The 16,684-nt window shown below is 64.6% G+C and overlaps 1 protein-coding gene across 2 annotated transcripts; it reads left to right on the top strand.

The window, feature by feature from the left end:
* Positions 1-1,511: 1,511 nt before the first annotated feature.
* EEF1D (eukaryotic translation elongation factor 1 delta) lies at positions 1,512-16,047 on the top strand. 2 transcript variants are annotated; one of them, XM_079722393.1, is made up of 8 exons: positions 1,512-1,582; positions 10,654-10,774; positions 11,171-11,242; positions 14,843-14,942; positions 15,021-15,121; positions 15,273-15,491; positions 15,634-15,828; positions 15,952-16,047. In XM_079722393.1, the coding sequence occupies exons 2-8, from the start codon at positions 10,658-10,660 to the stop codon at positions 15,988-15,990; spliced, it is 843 nt and encodes a 280-aa protein (XP_079578519.1). In that variant the 5' UTR covers positions 1,512-1,582; positions 10,654-10,657; the 3' UTR covers positions 15,991-16,047. The 2 variants fall into 2 exon arrangements, with proteins under 2 accessions (XP_079578519.1, XP_079578518.1); XM_079722392.1 differs by lacking the exon at positions 1,512-1,582 and adding an exon at positions 7,695-8,800.
* Positions 16,048-16,684: the final 637 nt, after the last annotated feature.

The following is a 16,684-nucleotide window of genomic DNA, read 5'->3' as shown; positions in this document are numbered from 1 at the left end:
GCAGGCAGCTGCGGCGCAGGTAGCGCCTGACGCCCGGGACGAACTCCTCGAAGAACCAGCCGCGCAGCAGCGGGCGGCTGAGCCAGGCGTCGGGGCTGTAGCGGTAGGAGGCGGGGAACTTGTCCTGGTTGTGGTGGCGCAGGCTGGGTGGGTCCGGTAACTGCCCGATGACCAGCGGTTTCAGCTTGTGGCTGCCGGTCAGGTTGGCGGCCAGCAGCACCGTCACCCGGTCGCCCCGCCAGCGACGGCCGCAGCCCCCCGCGCCCAGGGGCGCGGCCTGCTCCGGAAGCAGCTTCCAGTAGAGGCCGGTGACGTTGGCGTTGTAGATCTGCTCGTCGCCGTAGCCGCCCTCGGCGGGGACAGGGGAATTCAGGGCGCGGTCGGGCAGGGGGCCGGTGCGGGTGAGCTGCGCGGGCTCCTGCTTGACCGGCAGGCCAGGCGCTGGGCCGGCGGCCGGGGGCTCGGCCTCGCCGTAGATGCGCTGGCTGGAGATGCCGTGGCGCTTCTGCCAGCGCCAGAACCAGCCGTGGCTGGCCTTGAAGGTGCACTCGGGCCCGTAGATCTGGCGCGCGAAGGCCTCGGCCTGCGCTTGGATGAGCGGCCCCGACAGCGGCACGCCGTGCTGGCGCAACGCCAGGAACCACGAGTAGACGGCGCGGTCGATCTCCTCCTCGTTGGCTAGCCGCATCTTCTTGCGCTGCGTACCCACCTCGCCGCCCAGCTGCTCCAGGAACCAGCGCAGCTTGGGCTCGTCCTTGAGCCAGCCGCGCAGCGTGCCGCCGGGCACGCCGAAGTCGCGGCACACGCTGGCCTGCCGCTCGCCGCCCTTGACGCGCTCGATGGCCTGCAGTTTGTCCTTGATGGAGTAGGCCTTGCGGAAGGCCATCTTCACAGCCACGCGGGGCCGCGGCCCGGGCGCGGGGGGCGGCGGCCGCGCGGCGGGGACCGGGACGGGCGCAGGGGGCCGCGGCGACTGCGCGGGGCGCCCGGGCGGCGGGCGGCGGCCGCGGCGCGGGGCCGGGCCGGCCGGGAGTCCCGCGGGGTACATGATTGCTGCTGCGGCTGCGGCGGCAGCGGGGGCGCGGGAACCGGGGCCATACGCCCGCCCGGCCGGCCGCGCTGGGCGGGCGCTGGGGGCGGGACCGGCCGGGCCCTCCCCTTTGTCTCGCCCGCTCGGCGCGCGCAGGCGCCTTGGCCCCGCGCGGCCCCACCCCGCGCCGCACGTCACCCGGCACGTGCCGGCCGGTCTGCCCCGCCCGGGCCCGCCGAGTCCACCTGAGCTGCAGCGGAGGGGGGCGGGAGCCGGCGGCGCTGTGCCCGGCGGGTTGCTCCAGCTCTTCCGGGAAAGGGCGAGCCCCGCGGGGGTCTCCCAGTGTCTTCTGTCCTCGCACCCGCGGGGAGCGTCGCGCGGAGGGCCCAGGCAGCGCAGCGGGCCGTGAGTGCGGACCGCGTCCCCCGCGTCCCGGCGCGTGGTAGAGCCCGCTGCTTCATTTCCCGTGCGCGGCCAGCGCAGCCCTCCCTTTTCTTTGCCGTCGCGCGCCGCCGAGCCCTCCTCGTTGGTCGCCGCGTCCTTGGCTGGCGTGTGAGTACCGAGAGTTGCGCCGCCAGGCCCCGGGGCCCGGGGAAGGGACGGCCCGCGCTGCGCCGGCGGGGACTTGGTCGGAGAGCCGCCGGCAGGCCGGCTCCGGGGCGCAGGGCTGGGTGCAGGCTCGCGGCCGCGCAGAGGGGCGGAGCCCGCGGGCCACGTGCCGGCCGGACCCCTGCGGCTGCCCCGGCGGGAGGGCGGCTGCGGGAATTTCGGGGCCGCGCTGGCCCCCGCCCCGGTGGGTGACAAGGATGTCTGCCCACCTGTGACCCGGGCCTGTAGTCCCCCCCTTTCGTTGTCGACGTTTTTGGAGCACCTACTTCACGTTGGCTCTGGGCTTGGGGGACAGGCACGGACCCAGTCTTCGTGGAACCTGGAGAGCTCATGAACTCGGGGAAGAATAAGGATGTGATTGCTGGGTGACTGAAATACAGCGTTCTCTGAGAGGGATGGAGGGTCTGGATTTGGATAAGGTGGTCCGGGCAGGAGGTGATGTCGAAGCCAGTCTCTGAAGGGGAGCAGGATACCTTCCTGAAAAGTGGGCACTTTCAGTGGAACGAAGAAGGGAAAGGCTTTTCCTGGAGCCAAGGGGGTGGAATGGGCCGGGGACCAGCACGGCAGGGTTTGCAGAGTGAAGGGCCACCCTGGAGCAAGAGAGCTGTTTGTGTGGCTGAACTTTGGGGTGTCCCTGCTTGTCATGAGAGCGGATTGACCCTGGCAAGTAACTGGTGAGGGAGTAGGCCTGGCCTGGGTCGGGGAAGGACCCGGTCTTGCCTCAGAAGCAGCTCTGACACCCCTGGCTCCTAGGGAGCCCTCAACCATAAGTGGGTTGAGCCCCACCCCCATGCTCAGCTCCAGACGAAGGTGTTCCCTGAGAAAGCTTGGCACACAGACTCCGAGGAGCAGGTGCCCTGTGCCATCTCTGCGGGGCAGTCAGGCCTGGGCCCTGTGCCAGTGCCGGGGTGCCCTGCAGCTCTTCATCTCCTCACCTTGGAGCGCGGCTGCTGTGCCTTCCCCTAGAGGAGCTTGGGGGGCAAACATGCTTGACCAGTGTTTTTGTGAATGAAGGTTTCTTGAAGGTGATCCTAAATAGGCGGACCCAAAGGACGTCTCCAGTGCATCGTGCTCTGGTGTCAGCTTTTCAAGAGCTGCAGGCAGGAAATGCTGGCATGAGCCCTGGCCCCGTGTCCCTGTTTTACGATGGCATGTGTGAATTCGAAGTGGGGGGCAGTGTGACATTTGTGTGAAGTACAGGCATCAGAATAAGACACGGAGTCCCAGATTCTCACCTCACCGACCCGGAGCCTCAGTTTACCGCACTCCTGTCTCCCAGCTGTGTGAGGTGTCAAGTGTACTCAGAATGGTTGAGGCGCATGCAGTGCTGGAGCCGCCCTCGGGAAGGGGGCACAGGCACCTGGCGGTCAGGGTAGATAGACCAGGGCACCACAGACTGGGATAGAAATAGAACCAACGGCCATGGCATTGTAGCACAAATGTCATGCAGCTGGCTGGGCCTCAGGTGGGGTGACTGGGCAGCCGCAGTGTGAGTCCTGAGTCTTGGGGTGCAGGGGACCCCCTCCATGCCAGCAGGACAGGTTGGCATTTTTGAGTGGGGCCGGACTGTCCAGGAGTCAGAGGTGGGAAAGCTTCTGAGTAGGCATTCGGGGCTGTGGAGTTCGCCTCTGAAGGAGAGCAGAGGGCAGCACTGTCGTGCAGTTGCCCCACTCCCGGCTCGTTCCCGTCGGCTGAAGCAGGTTGAGTGCTTGCCCCGTTCTCTGGGACGCTGCACGCATGGACGCTCTACTGTGCAGCACTGGTCCAGGCCACGCCAGCCAGGGGCCCTGTGTCCCCACCTCACACCAATTCCCACTTCCTGTGGAAGGAAGGCAGAGAGCTTTGACCTCTGGGTGGATGACCTGGGAGCCCCTGCGTGTGTGTGACTGCGATGGGGTCATGTGGGCACCTGGTTACCTGAGACTGTTGGGAGGATGAGAACGAGGTGTGGAGGACGGAGCCGGGGGAGGGGGCAGCCCTCACCCCTCCCAGAAACCTTCCCCATTCACCCAGCCTCAAGGGGACCTCTTGGCAGATGGCTGGGCACGGCTCTGCCAGGCCATGTCCTCACCTTCAGGACCCTCCAGCCAGGAGTATCCTGGTCAGGGACTGCTGCCAGGTTCCCTGTACTGGCACTGCAGGAACTGCCCTCCCAGCTGGGCAGAGGCTGAGAAGGACTCCGCAGCCCCCAGAGTCCCTCACCACGGCCAGGAGTGCTGATTCGCAGGGCGCTGGGCTGGGGGAGTTGCAGAGGAAGAGCCGCTCGCTGCCTTCGCCCCAGATCCTGGTGGCTGGGTGGGCCGTGATCCCTCCGGGGCCTCCCACGCCTCAGTGCCCCCTCTTATGGGAGCGGTCTTGACATGCTTTATGCCCCAGGGCTGGTCCTTAGTGGCAGGCGGCTGGCTCTCGGCCCTGCAGGTGAGGAGTCCAGGGTGGGACCACGTCCTCTGCATCCTGGCTTGCTCCCCGTGCCCCACTGTTGCCGGCGGGAGGAGGCGCGGGAGAGGACGCCCGGCCTTAGCCGAGAGCTCTGAGCTGCCCTGGTGGCGTCCTCGCAGGCAAATGTTCAGACTCAGAGTGGTTCTTCTACTGGGAGAGATGGGCCCCGAGGAGCCCGGGAGCACTCAGCGCCGCGTTCAGGGCTGGCGGAACGCACGGAAACAGAGGTGGGCCCCCGCCTGTGACGTTGGGGGCTGTGCCGGCTGTCCTGGGGCCTCAGCCTCCAGCAGCCCTGTGGGTGCTCTTGGCCCCGTCCTGGCACTGGCTTTACCAGGCAGCCCTCAGCTGTCTGTGGTCGCCGCCCCAGGTGACAGCGCTCCTGTGCGGTGTCTCTGGGGAGCCCTCTTCCCGCCAGAGCCTTGCCACACGTCCCCTCTGGGAACGTCACCTGCTAAGAAGCCCCTACGGTGGGTGTCTGCGGAGAGCCTGCCTGGGACCTCCGTGCACGCCTGTCTCCTGCCTGCTAGCCTCTCTGTTTGCCCCGCAGGACACCTCGTGCACCCTGTCCTGGGGTGGCTTGATGCTGGCACGCTGGCTGCGGTGTGGGGTAGACAGGGGAGGCCAGGGGTGTAGGTGGCGGGGCTCACTGGGCCCTCAGCTCCTGGTTGCCACCTCTTGTGGATTCAGGGCCAGGCACCCCCGTCTGTCCTCTTGTGCACCCTTTGGTGCCGGTTGCGGGGACGGCGCATCCTGCCCACCTGGCCTCTCGCCCCCATAGTGGCCCTGCTGAGGGAGAGGCCCTGTCCGGCGTGGGCACTGGGGCTGGGTGGCCGCCAAGACCTTCAGCCAGGTCCTTGTCGTCTTACACCTGGTCCAGCTGTCTGGACCCAGTGGCAGTGCAGGGCTAGGGGGAGCCCACCCAGCCCTGATCCACGTGGGCAGCGGGGCACTCGAGGTGCTGGCTCACCTCCCCAGGTTGGCTCAGCTCAGCGAGGAGCTCAGATGGGGCCTCCCAGGGCTGCCTGGCTCCAGCTAACAGGGACCCCAGGGTCTGCCCATTTCGAGTGATGAAGGAGCAGCGCTGCCCTGAGCGCGGACTCGGCCGCCCCCTGGGGTTTTGGTGGAGGGTCTTTGCTCAGGTGCTCGCCTTTGTTCCCCACCAAACTCGCCTCCACGCCGCCTCACCGAGCAGCCTCTGAGAAGGCCCCCCAGCCTGCTCGGGCCACCCTGTCTGCCTGCCTCTAACTTTGCTGCTTTTTCTTCACGCTGTCCTAGGAGATCAAAGCGCAAGTAAGTACCTGCCCGTCCCAGGCTCCTGTGTCCCCTTCACCCGAGCCAGGGGACCCCCCGCCCAGCCCTCACCACGCCCGGCGAGTCCTGACACCTCTGGGGCCAGGCTGCCGGCCTCGGCAGTAGGGTGGGCACCCCGTGAGCAGGTCAGGACTGGCGTGCACCTTCCACACCTGTGGGCAGGGCAGGGTGCCGCCGCCCCGGCCAGCCCCTGGTCTCAGGCCCTGTCCCTTGCTCATGGGCATCTTGAGAAGGGGCCTCCCCTCCCCCGAACTGTGACCCTTAGAGCTCTGAGCAGAGCCTGGTCTGATGTCAGGAGCTGAGGACAGCGTTTAGGCCACTAGGTTCATGTAGGGCTTCTGCACTGGGGGGGGGTCAGCCTGGTGGGCAGGGCTGAAGGGGCCAGAGCAGCACTGACCCGCGCTGCGCTGCTTTGGTGAGGGTCCGCCGGAGAGGTCAGAGGGCAGACAAGCCCAGCCTGGTAGACCTGCAGCCCTCGGTTACGGTGGGTGATGTTACAATGCCCCGCCTCCTGGGCATGGGCTCCCGCCCCCGAGCACTGCCTCTGCAGTCAGCCTGGTCTTGATAAGTGCTGCTGGCCTGGGGAGGGAGGCTCGAGGGGGCAGCCAGGGACCTCTCTGAGCCTGGGCCTCCGCCCCTGCATCGGGTGCCGTGAGAGACCCCGGCGAGCCCCTCAGAGCACCAAGGGGAGTCTCCCTGAAGTCCCAAGTCGGTCGGTACTTGGCCCACACGTCCCGGGGTGATTGGAATTGGGTTTTGGTTTTGGTCGGGGGGCTGTAGACCCTGCGGTGAGTGGCAGGAAGGGTTTGCTGTCCCGGGGTGAAAGTCTGTCCCCTCTGGGGGCCTCCTGTCCTGGGGTGAGGGCCCAGCAGGTGACCTCGCAGCAGCAGGAGACACTGGGGCCATCCTGAGGGCAAGCTGTTCAGCCCCAGGCCAGTCGGCCTGGTGCTTCTGCTTCTGGGCGGGCACAGGGTCCAGAGTAGGGTCTGAGGGGAGGAGTCCCTGTGCCAGTTAAGGCCGTCCTCTAGAACAGACCAGCCAGGTGTGAGCTCAGGGACCCCTAGGTGCACCTAAGAGCAGACTGGCCTCCAGGGCTTTCTGGGCTTGAGCTGCTTCTAGCCAGAGGCTGCGGTGGCCCTGGCCCCTTGGCTCTGCTGAAGAGGGTCCGCTGTAGAATTCTGGGCTGCCCAGCAAGGGGGCTAGCCTTTACGGAGCACCATGCCCGGGAGCAGAATGGGAGGCCCTGTGCCAGCGGCAGGGCCGAGGCCATCGCCTCGTGGCTGTTTGCGCACGCCTTGTGGCCCAGCAGCCCTCAGTCTTGCATGGGGGCAGCAGGTGACGAGGGCTACTCTGAGCTCAGGCTTCTGGACAGAGGCTTATCCAGTAGCCACGGTGGCAGGTGTGCGGAGCCCTTTACAACCAAAAGGCGCTGGAATGCGGGGAGGATCCCGCGTCCTAGGACAGGACTCGGAGGTTCCCACATGGTCCCTTTAGTTTAGGTGCACCCACGGGTGTGAGTTGATTGTCTCCTGGTCAGGAGGCATCGGCCGCTGACCAAGGAACCTGATTCTTAACTGCCAGAGCCACTGGGTTCGTTCCCTTTTAGACACTCCCTGGCATCTCCCCTGATGTGGCCTCGCAGGCATGGGTGCTCCACCCTCTGCTCCCAGGTGCCCCTTGGCTAAGATCTTCCAGCTTCCCTTGGAACATGCACTGCTCAGGATGGCAGTGTGGCCGTGCAGGTGGGGGACTCAGATCAGGCAGAGTGTGCCAGGAGCAGGGCCATCCTCTGAGACCACCAAGTGCATTTCTATAAAACAGAAGCCCGAGTGCCTCAGGGAGGCGGCCAGGCTTAGCAAAAACACGGGACATCCAGTTAAAGTTTCAGATGAACAGCGACTAACTTTTCAGAGTAAGTGAGTCTCTAATGTTTCACGGGACATACTTGTCCTAAAACTCATTTGCTGTTGACGTAAAAGTTGAATTAGCTGAGTGCGTCCTGTGTTTATTTGGCAGCTGTTCTTGGGGTTCACCGAAGAGGTTTCTGTAGCCAAAGAGGTTTGGAAAGTGTTCTCTGGGCCCCCTTGGAGAGCCTGGGTGCATGTTGCATGAGAAAAGACAAGTTTCGCAGTTAGGAGGATACACACGCGCAGACACACCACGCGTTATGTGCTTGTGTGTGTTTATTGCTTCCCCAGCTCCCCGTGCATGCTGCCCCGGGGCACCCCATCCGGCGGCCGAGCAGGGAGGGGCGGGGGTGCCGTCTGCCCACCGCCCGCGGTGTTGCAACTGCCCTTTGTGCTTGCTTTTTAACGCTGCGTGGAAGATGAGGAGCGGGAAGGCCTCCTGTGCCCTGGAGACGGTCTGGGAGGACAAGCAGAAGTATGGGGAAGCCGAGCGGCGCTTCTACGAGCACGAGGCCATGAGAGCCGCCGCCCAGCAGCCTCCGGCCGAGGCACTGGCAGTAAACGGGCCGGGCCGGGAGGATGAGGCCGAGGAGGCGGACGCCCCCAACGGCAACGGCAGCAGCGAGCCGGGGAAGAGCCACAACGGGAAGAAGCCGTTGCAGAAGCCGAGGAAGCGCTCCCCGAAGGGCTGGCTCAGCCAGGCGGACCTGGCCCTCGTGGGCCTCTCAGCCGACCACGTTTGGCTGGACAAGCCGCTTTTCGACCAGGCGGAGAGCTCATACCGCCAGAGGCTGGCAGATGCAGCCGCCCAGGCAGCCCGCCCCCCCGCCCTGGCCCCTGGGGCCGTCTGCGCCCACGGAAGCCAGGTGGCCTGCCACCACGTGACCTGGGGCGTCTGGGTCAACAAGTCTTCCTTTGACCAGGCTGAGCGGGTGTTCGTGGAGTGGTCTCAGGCCTTGCTGCTGGCCGCAGAGGGGAGCGGCGGGCAGGGGGCTCCTGACACGGGCCAGTGGGCGGCCGCCCCCGACTTGCGCCTCATCCGCCAGCCCAGCCCGCCAGCCAACGGCCAGCCCCCGCTGGGCAGCCTGCAGGCGCTGGTGCGGGAGGTGTGGCTGGAGAAGCCCCGCTACGACGCGGCCGAGAGGGTCTTCTATGAGGCCCTGTTTGACGGCCACCCTCCTGGGAAAGGGCGCCTTCAGGAGCGAGCCGGTCAGGCTGAGGGCGCCCGGCGCGGCCGCAGAGACCGGCGGGGCCGCAGCGCCGTGGGAAGCCGGCGGCTCGGGCCGCGGCGGGTGGACGGGGAGGCCCCCTCTGCCCTGCCCTACCGGTACTTCCTGCACAAGGACGCCGAGGCCCCCTGGCTCAGCAAGCCGGCCTACGACAGCGCAGAGTGCCGCCACCACACCGCCGAGGCCCTGCGCATGGCCTGGCGCCTCGAAGCTCCGTCCCTGGTTCACCGACCCAGCGCCCGGTCTGGCCCTTCCATGTCCAGCCTGAGACCCAAGTAGGGAAAATGTGCCGGGCGGGTGCCTGGGCTTCCCGGGGCCGGGCTGGGTGGCCGGCGCGCTCCCCTCCCTGCCCCCACCCCAAGACTCCTGGACCGGCTGAGTTGGATGCTGGGGCGGGTCGGGCAGGGATAGCTATCTGCCCCTGGGGCATTGCAGCCTCTGGGGTCACCCCCACCAAGGTGGGGGAGGGAATGGGTCCACGTGGGCCTGAATCTGTCTTGTGCAGGGTTTCCCCTTTGGCCTTCTAGCTTCTCCCCTGGCCCTCATGGGACAGGGGAGCGATGAAGGCTCCCGGCCCCCAAGCCCCACTGGGCCGCTGGCCTACCCGTCCCGCTGTCTCCCCCGTCTCCTTGTCCAGAACCACCTGAGGTGAGGTGAGCGTCTCAGGTGCTCTAGCATGCGGCCGGTCCAGCGGCCTGAGTCTGGAAGACACCCACTGGATGAGGCCAACTTGCCTTCAGCCTGTGGACCCAGGGGTTCGGCCCCCAGAGCGGTTTTATGCGGTGCCAACTGGTCGCTGGAGGCCAGAGCCTGGCCATTGAAGGGATCCCTTAGCCCACTGGGCTCAGGCAGGCGGGCAGAGACGGTTGGACTCAGGGCAGACTGGGGGCCCCCCAGTGGGGAGAGGCCCTGGGCCACAGGCGGGGCCAGAGGGGACGTGGAGGGGCCTCCCTGGACCCCAGACTCCCGGCAGGAGCCCCTTGGCTCCTCGGTGGGGTTGGATGTGCTCCTCTGACGGGATCCTGGCCTTGGTGCGAGGGGCGGGGTGTGGGGCCCACCGCCGGGGGTGGGGGTGTTCCCCGTCAGGCAGTACGTGTGCGTGCGGGGTGGTGTGGAACTGAAACTGTTCAGTGATGCCTCTTCGAGGTTGGGTGGAGGAGGGTCACGGGGCTCAATCTCCCTTGTCACGGGGGGACACTTGGCGAGGTCCAGTGATGGCCTGGGATCCTCAGCAAAGAGAGGTGGTGAGGTTGTGGGTCCTTTTCTGTTGCACTTGGTGAGGGACAGGGCGGTCCTGAGTCAGCAGACTTTGTCATCTGTGAGAGTTCGGGCTCTGGGCCCAGGTCCGTGGCAGCTCCCCCGCCTTGCCGAGCGGTGGGAAAGCAGCAGACTGCAGATGTGCCAATTCAGCGATTTGCAAAAACGCACAGTGGGGGGATGTGGCTCACAGGCCGGAGTTGGCCTAGACGCCCCGGTCTAGAGCAGCAGTTCTCAAACTTGCTGGTCTTGTGATGCTAAAAGAGCTTTTGTCTAGTCTGTTAGTTTTTCCTATATTAGTAATTAACTGCAGAAGCACTTATTTGTTGAAAAATAATAAGAAGCTGGTTACACGTTAATGACATTTACGCAAGAAATAACTTTCCTGTAACAAAAAAGTTCAGTGAACTAAGTGGCCTTGTTTTACATTTTTGCAAATCTTGTGTCTGGCTTAACAGGAGGCAGCGGATTCTTAAGCCTGCTTGTGCGTTACCTGTTGGTGTATATTGTCCGACACATCCAGCCTTGAACAGTTGTGTGATTGGAAAAGGGAGGACCTTGGGGACCCCCAGAGGTTCCTGACCATGCTTTGAGAGCCGCTGGTCTTGGGGACCGGCCTGGGGACCACCCGCCTTAGCGCTGAAGGAAGCCCGCGTGGGGCGGGGGAGGGGCTCGCAGGCTCGTGGTCCGTGCTGAGTGCCTCTGGTGCTCTGGCCTGGAGCCCCGTGACCCAAGGACCGGGACGGCCTGCCCTGCACCCTTGGGGTCCGGGCTGTCGGAAGGGGCGCCTGTGCAAGCCAGCCCTGGGGTCTGCGAGGAGGTGCCCCTCCTCCTGGCCAGGCTGTCTTAGTCTCTTCTCCCGCCTCAACAGAAAAATGGCCACAAACTTTCTAGTGCACGAGAAGATCTGGTTTGACAAGTTCAAATATGACGATGCGGAAAGGAAATTCTACGAGCAGATGAACGGGCCTGTGGCCGGCGGCTCACGCCAGGTAGGGGCTGTTGCGCTTGGGGTCTCGGGGTGTCTGTGCCAGCACAGTGGGACACGGCACATTGGGCCCGGGTGGCCCTGCTGCAGGTGCTGGGGTTGGTTCTCCAGAGGGCGGCTGGCTGGCTCCCGAGGAGCTGGAGCTGCTCTTGTGTCTCGTGGGCAGGGCACTCCCAGCATCTCTAAGTGCCCATCAGGACCTGTGACACGTGGCCCGGCTGGGCTTGCAGGCCGCGCACCTCAGGCCCTGTCGTCAGGGCCTCAGGACTCCATCCTCTTCCGTCCTCAGCCCCGTGAGCTTTTGTTTTGTGCAGGGCTTTCCTGCTCTCTCCACACAAGGCTGCCTATTTATTTATTTATTTATTTGATTAAAGAGTTGTTCTTTCTGCACCATCTACAGGAGAATGGCGCCAGCGTGATCCTCCGTGACATCGCGAGAGCCAGAGAAAACATCCAGAAGTCCCTGGCCGGAGTGAGTACCGCCCTCATGCCAAACGGCATGCCTGGCATTTCCCCCGGTACTGCTGATGACGTTGCCCCTTTGGAGCAAAGTCAGGGTGCGGCGTGCAGCGCTGTGTTCCCACACAGCCAGAGGAGACATCCTTCCTCTCGCGTCCTTGCTGAGCTTGCTGGCGGTCACCCGGGACTCCCCGCCTTGGCACGGCTGCTCCTGTGGTACCAGGCCTGAGGCCTCTTCCCTCCTCTCGCTCCCTGCTCCGGGTGTGCGAGGGGCTGGCGCGTGCCGTGCTTCCTGCCTTCCCTCTTAGGCGTGGCCCTCCTCGGAGAGATGGGTTCACAGGGTGTGCTGAGTCCAAGTCATAGAGTCACCACCATCTTGAGTTTGAGACCCAGAGAGGGGCCCTGCAGCCCAGCTCGGGCTCCAGGTCCCACGTGAGATCAGGAGATGGAGACGGTCATGTCCAGTGTGTCCCCGGCCTGGCCGGGGGGTGCGTCCCTCGGGGTGGCAGCCCTGCTGCCCCACCGTCCTTCTCAGATTGTCTGGGCTACAGAGTGGCGTCGCAGCCTTGAGGGCCACGTGTCAGCAGAGCTGTGTGACTCCAGGAGAGAATCCATGTGCTTGCCTCTTCCACCTTTCAGAAAGCTGCCCCCATTCCTCGGCCTGTGGCTTCTAGCCGGCAGCGTCATGAGCTTTGACATCTCTTCCTGTCACATTTCTTTTTCTCCTGCTTCTCTCTTATGTGGACCTTTGCGATGACACTGGGCCCACCTGGATAATCCAGGGTAACCTCCCCACATCCAGATCCTCAACCTCATCACATCTGCAAAGTCCCTTTTGCCACGTGAGGTCATCTCTTTACAGGGTTCGGGGACGTATTTGGGAACTTTCTGCCTGCCACAGCTGGCTCGGATATACTGGCTCCTGGCCATCAGCTAGGCAGCCCTGGGTGGATGTCCCTCAGGAAGCGGTGCCACCACTGTCTGCCCAGCAGGCCCTGCTTTATACTTGGCCCCCACATGCTCCTGCCTTGCCTTCTGCCCATTAGCCCCCAATCCCACCTGCCACCCTCTGCTTGCCTGAGCAAGTTCAGGCCAGGCAGCCACAGGATCGAGGTGGTGCAAGGTCTTTGCACTCAGGCCAGGCATGTCGGGCTCCAGTGCTCAGAAGGCTGCAGCCAGGGGCTCAGCAGCTCTGGGGCTGTGGCCCTGGAGATTCTTAGGCTGTTAGAACTCTTTCCCCACTGGGCCTCAGGGCCCTGGCTGTTGGGGTCAGCTTCAGGGTCCTGGTCTTCAGGGCATTCACCTGGGCAGCTGTTAGGACTCGGGGACTGGTCTGCTTAGGCTGCTGTAATAATGAAGCAGCACAGAGCAGGTAACCGAAACAACAGAAATTTATCTTTTGATGATCAGGAGGTTCAAAGTCCAGGATCAGGGTGTGGGTGGCGTCGGTTCCTCTTTGGTAGATGGCCATTTTCTTCCTGTGTTTACTGTGTCCAAATGTTTTCACATGAGGACACCGGTCATTGGATTAGGACCACCCTAATGACGTCACTGTGACTGATTACCACTGTGAAGACCCCATCTTCAAATAATCTCCCACTTTGAGGCCCTGGCGGCAGGGGCTTGCATGTGAACTTCAGAGGAACATCATTCAGCTGCCAGCGGACCCGGGGAGGGTGCTATGGCCCAGCCCCATGCTTGGATTTGGGTAGAGTGGGGCTCAGCAGACACTGGGATTCCAGAGGTTCCTGGGGACTGCGCGTGGTGCTAGGCACGGGGCTGGAGACTGGGATGGAGGGTTCTGGATTCGGAACCTTGGTATGGCACTGCCCCCGAGGCCACCAGGTGGCTGCCTGCGGCCTGCTGTTGTGAGCTCAGACTGGACTGGGTGGCCTGGGCCTGCCTCGCTGAGCGCCCTGGCTTCCTTCTCAGTCCGGATGGGCAGGGTGGGCCCAGGGCCTAGACACCATGGAGTGGCCTGGTGCTTTCTGGGCCGAGCGGTGGTGACCCCATGGCCCCCAACAGCCTGGTCTCTCCCCTGCCACTTCCTCTTGGCCTTGCAGCAGGTGGGGCCTCGTCCGCCCAGAGGCTGCATCCTCGGGACCCGTCCACAGTTGGTCCTCACTTGGTGGTGTTGCCGGGGCTGTGTCGGGAGGTCCCCGGGGCCAGGCACAGCAGGGCAAAGGCTTGAGGCTCCAGCCTGCCTTGAGGCACCGGGAGCTGGTTCATTTGCTTAGCGGGCACAGATCCACCGGGAGAGACGGCCTGGCCTTGGGGAAGCCTGCTGAGAGGGGGTGGGGCCTGAGAGTGCAGTTTGGCGGGGGCTGGCGGGGCTTCGTGGGGAACAGCTGGTCCTGGATTTCATCTCTGTGCCACGGAAGCCGTTGGACCTTTGTAGTGGGAATGGTCCTGGGAGCTGAGCCGTGGGAAATAGGTTGGAGAGGAGGTCATGTGCCAGGTGGTGGTGGCTGAGACTCGGCAGGGGTGGTCAGCTGTGGGTGGACGGGGCTGCCATTTACTAACCACGGTAGGAGGTTGGGGGTGGACGCTTGGGTTGATCTGAGGAGGGCGGTGGCATGAGCAGAGCCCACTCTGGTCCTGTGGGCTGGTCAGTACTCCTTCCCCAGCCATGCAGTGCCACTTGGCCAGCTCGGCTGGGAGTTCTGTGTAGTGGGAGTTGGTGGGTCTAGAAGACGGTGTCAGCTTAGCACTGCCCATTGGTCCCAGGGCAGGGAGCCAGGCATGTGTCAGCCTGTCCTCTCTGGAGACCTTCACCTTGGTAGTGCCCTGGGGGTGTGCAGACCAGGGGAGGAGGCCACCCCTATGGCTTCCCTATGGCTGCTTGGTGGGTGGGCCCCAGGCCCCAGGTCTTTATCTTGACTGGACATTGGAGGAGGGCAGCAGCCCTCTGGAAAGGGCCAGGTGCACTGTGTACCCTCCTTGGAGCCACTGCATTGGGGTGTAGGGGGTGCTGAATGGCCTGCATGTGGGCCCCTGGGGTGTAACTTGGGCCTGAGCTGTGGTGTCCTGTGGGTGAGCTCCCTGGGCAGTGCTGCCTGGGTCAGAAGACGGGGGCTCCCGGTCAGGGAGGAACCAGAGGAGGCTGGTGGCCAGGCCAGGGTCCCTGGGTCACCCAGAACTTTCAAAGGCAGGCAGGTGTGTGGCCCTGGCTGCTGTGGGGTGGCTGCCCCCTGCACTGGCATGCTCCTTCCTCCTGCCCCCAGTGGGCTCCTCCACTGCTGTCCCCTCCTGTTTCCAGCTCAAGGCTGTGTTGCCCGGTCTTCCTGAGGCGCTGGGTCTGGCTGCCCCTGGAGCTGTGAGTCCTTTGCTGCCTCCCGCCCACCAGGCAGTGGCAGCCATGGCTCAGCTCTGCGCCGCCTCCACGTTAGGGCCGCCCTGGGCTCCTGTCACGTGCTTGGCTGAGGATGCCACTGTGGCCTCAGGCCTGCAGCGCTTCCTCTCCCCTTGCCTGGGTGGAGCATGGCCGGCGGACCCCGTGGGGCTTGGTGGGCTTCTCATCCAGCTTAGGGCTCTGCTTCAGAATGGCTGTGAACGGGGAGGACCCCAAGGAGCGGGCTAGCGTATGAGCCCTTCCTCTCCCCCTGCCTTGCAGAGCTCAGGCCCTGGGGCGTCCAGCGGGCCCAGTGGAGACCACAGTGAGCTGGTCATCCGGATTGCCAGCCTGGAAGTGGAGAACCAGAGCCTGCGAGGGGGTGAGGCCCTGGGCCTGATGGGCGGGGGGCCCCACCCCAGCCCTTGCTGCCTGACCAGCATCCCCTTTGCCCCCGCAGTGGTGCAGGATCTGCAGCAGGCTGTCTCCCAGCTGGAGGCCCGGCTGAGCACGCTAGAGAAGAGCTCGCCCGCCCACCGGGCCACAGCTCCGCAGACCCAGGTGAGGGCCCTTCCCCCTCCAGGGACCCACACCTGGCACTGAGCAGGAGGCCCTCATGGCCCCCACGTGGGCTGTGGCCCAGGCAGCAGTGGAGGGCTAGAGGCCTGGGGTCCTGGCTGCGTGGGCCCCAGTCTCCCCTCTCGTGTGGCAGCACGTGTCTCCCATGCGCCAAGTGGAGCCCCCCACCAGGAAGGTGGCCACCGCCACAGAGGATGACGAGGACGACGACATTGACCTCTTCGGCAGCGACGAGGAGGCGGACGAGGAGGCGGCCCGGCTGCGGGAGGAGCGGCTGCGGCAGTACGCCGAGAAGAAGGCCGCCAAGCCCGCCCTGGTGGCCAAGTCCTCCATCCTCCTGGACGTCAAGCCTGTGAGTGGCTCGCCTCTGACCCTCCCCTCCCGGTGCCCTGGGGTCCTGGAGCGATCGGTGCCGCGCAGGGCAGGAGGAAACTCACACTGTGTTCTGGGTGGGAGCGGGCTCTGACCCAGCCCTCCTCCCCTCTCCTCCCCAGTGGGATGACGAGACAGACATGGCCCAGCTGGAGGCCCGCGTGCGCTCCATCCAGCTGGATGGGCTGACCTGGGGGGGCTCCAAGCTGGTGCCCGTGGGCTACGGCATCCACAAGCTGCAGATCCAGTGTGTGGTGGAGGACGACAAGGTGGGCACGGACCTGCTGGAAGAGGAGATCACCAAGTTCGAGGAGCACGTGAGTGAGGGGCCCACACAGGGCGGGGCCTGGGTGTCCCAAGTGAGCCTCTGGCCAGGCACATGGGCGCGTGGGCCCTTGGGAAGCAGGGCCCCGTGTGACTACCAGCCTCCCTCTCCACAGGTGCAGAGCGTTGACATTGCTGCTTTCAACAAGATCTGAGCCCTGGCACTGGCCTGAGCGTGTCAAGCTTTGCAGCCAATAAAGACTGAGATTCCAGCCCTCTGGCTCCTGTCCTGCTTTGGGCCCTGCGGGTGGGCGCATTCCGTGAGCAGCACTCTGCCAGGCCCCCAGCCTCAGACTTGGCCGGCGTCTCATGGTCCTGCTCCTGCTCCAGTGGCCAGTGCCCTTCTCCCCATTCCGGGTCTCTCCACAGCCCTCCTACGGCTGTGTGACCCACCCCTGTGCCTGCCCCTCCCGTTCCCCTGACTCACTGACCTCTCAGTTGCAAGTGGGACGTCCAGGTCTCCCTCCAACAGTGTACATTGTTTCCTTCACTGTGGGAGGCGTCCCACTCTTCCACCATTTGCATTCTGCTTCCTTTAGCTGAGCTGTCCCCATGGGTACAAAAGTGCCAGCCCGGAACTATCCAGGGAAGAGGTCCCAGCGGCCATCCTGGCCCTGCTGTTGTGACTACAGTCACGTGCCCCATCGGTCTGACCTGTTTAAAACCCTGCTGGGTATCCGACCGTTTCTAGGAAGGAGTCTGGGCTTCTTCCCTTAGCCCTGAGGCCCCTGCTGCCTGCTGGAGACCTGGGCCCTTGACAGATCCCACGACACACTGCCCTGTGGAATTGTGCCCACTGTCCTGCCTGGGCCCCCACCCCCCTCCCCAGTCTGGGCAGGACTTGTGTCA

The sequence above is a fragment of the Hyperoodon ampullatus genome, assembly GCF_949752795.1.
Source record: "Hyperoodon ampullatus genome assembly, chromosome: 17".
Lineage (NCBI taxonomy): Eukaryota > Metazoa > Chordata > Mammalia > Artiodactyla > Ziphiidae > Hyperoodon > Hyperoodon ampullatus.
The sequence above is the reverse complement of the archived record's forward strand: the minus strand, read 5'-3'. Positions and strand labels throughout refer to the sequence as shown.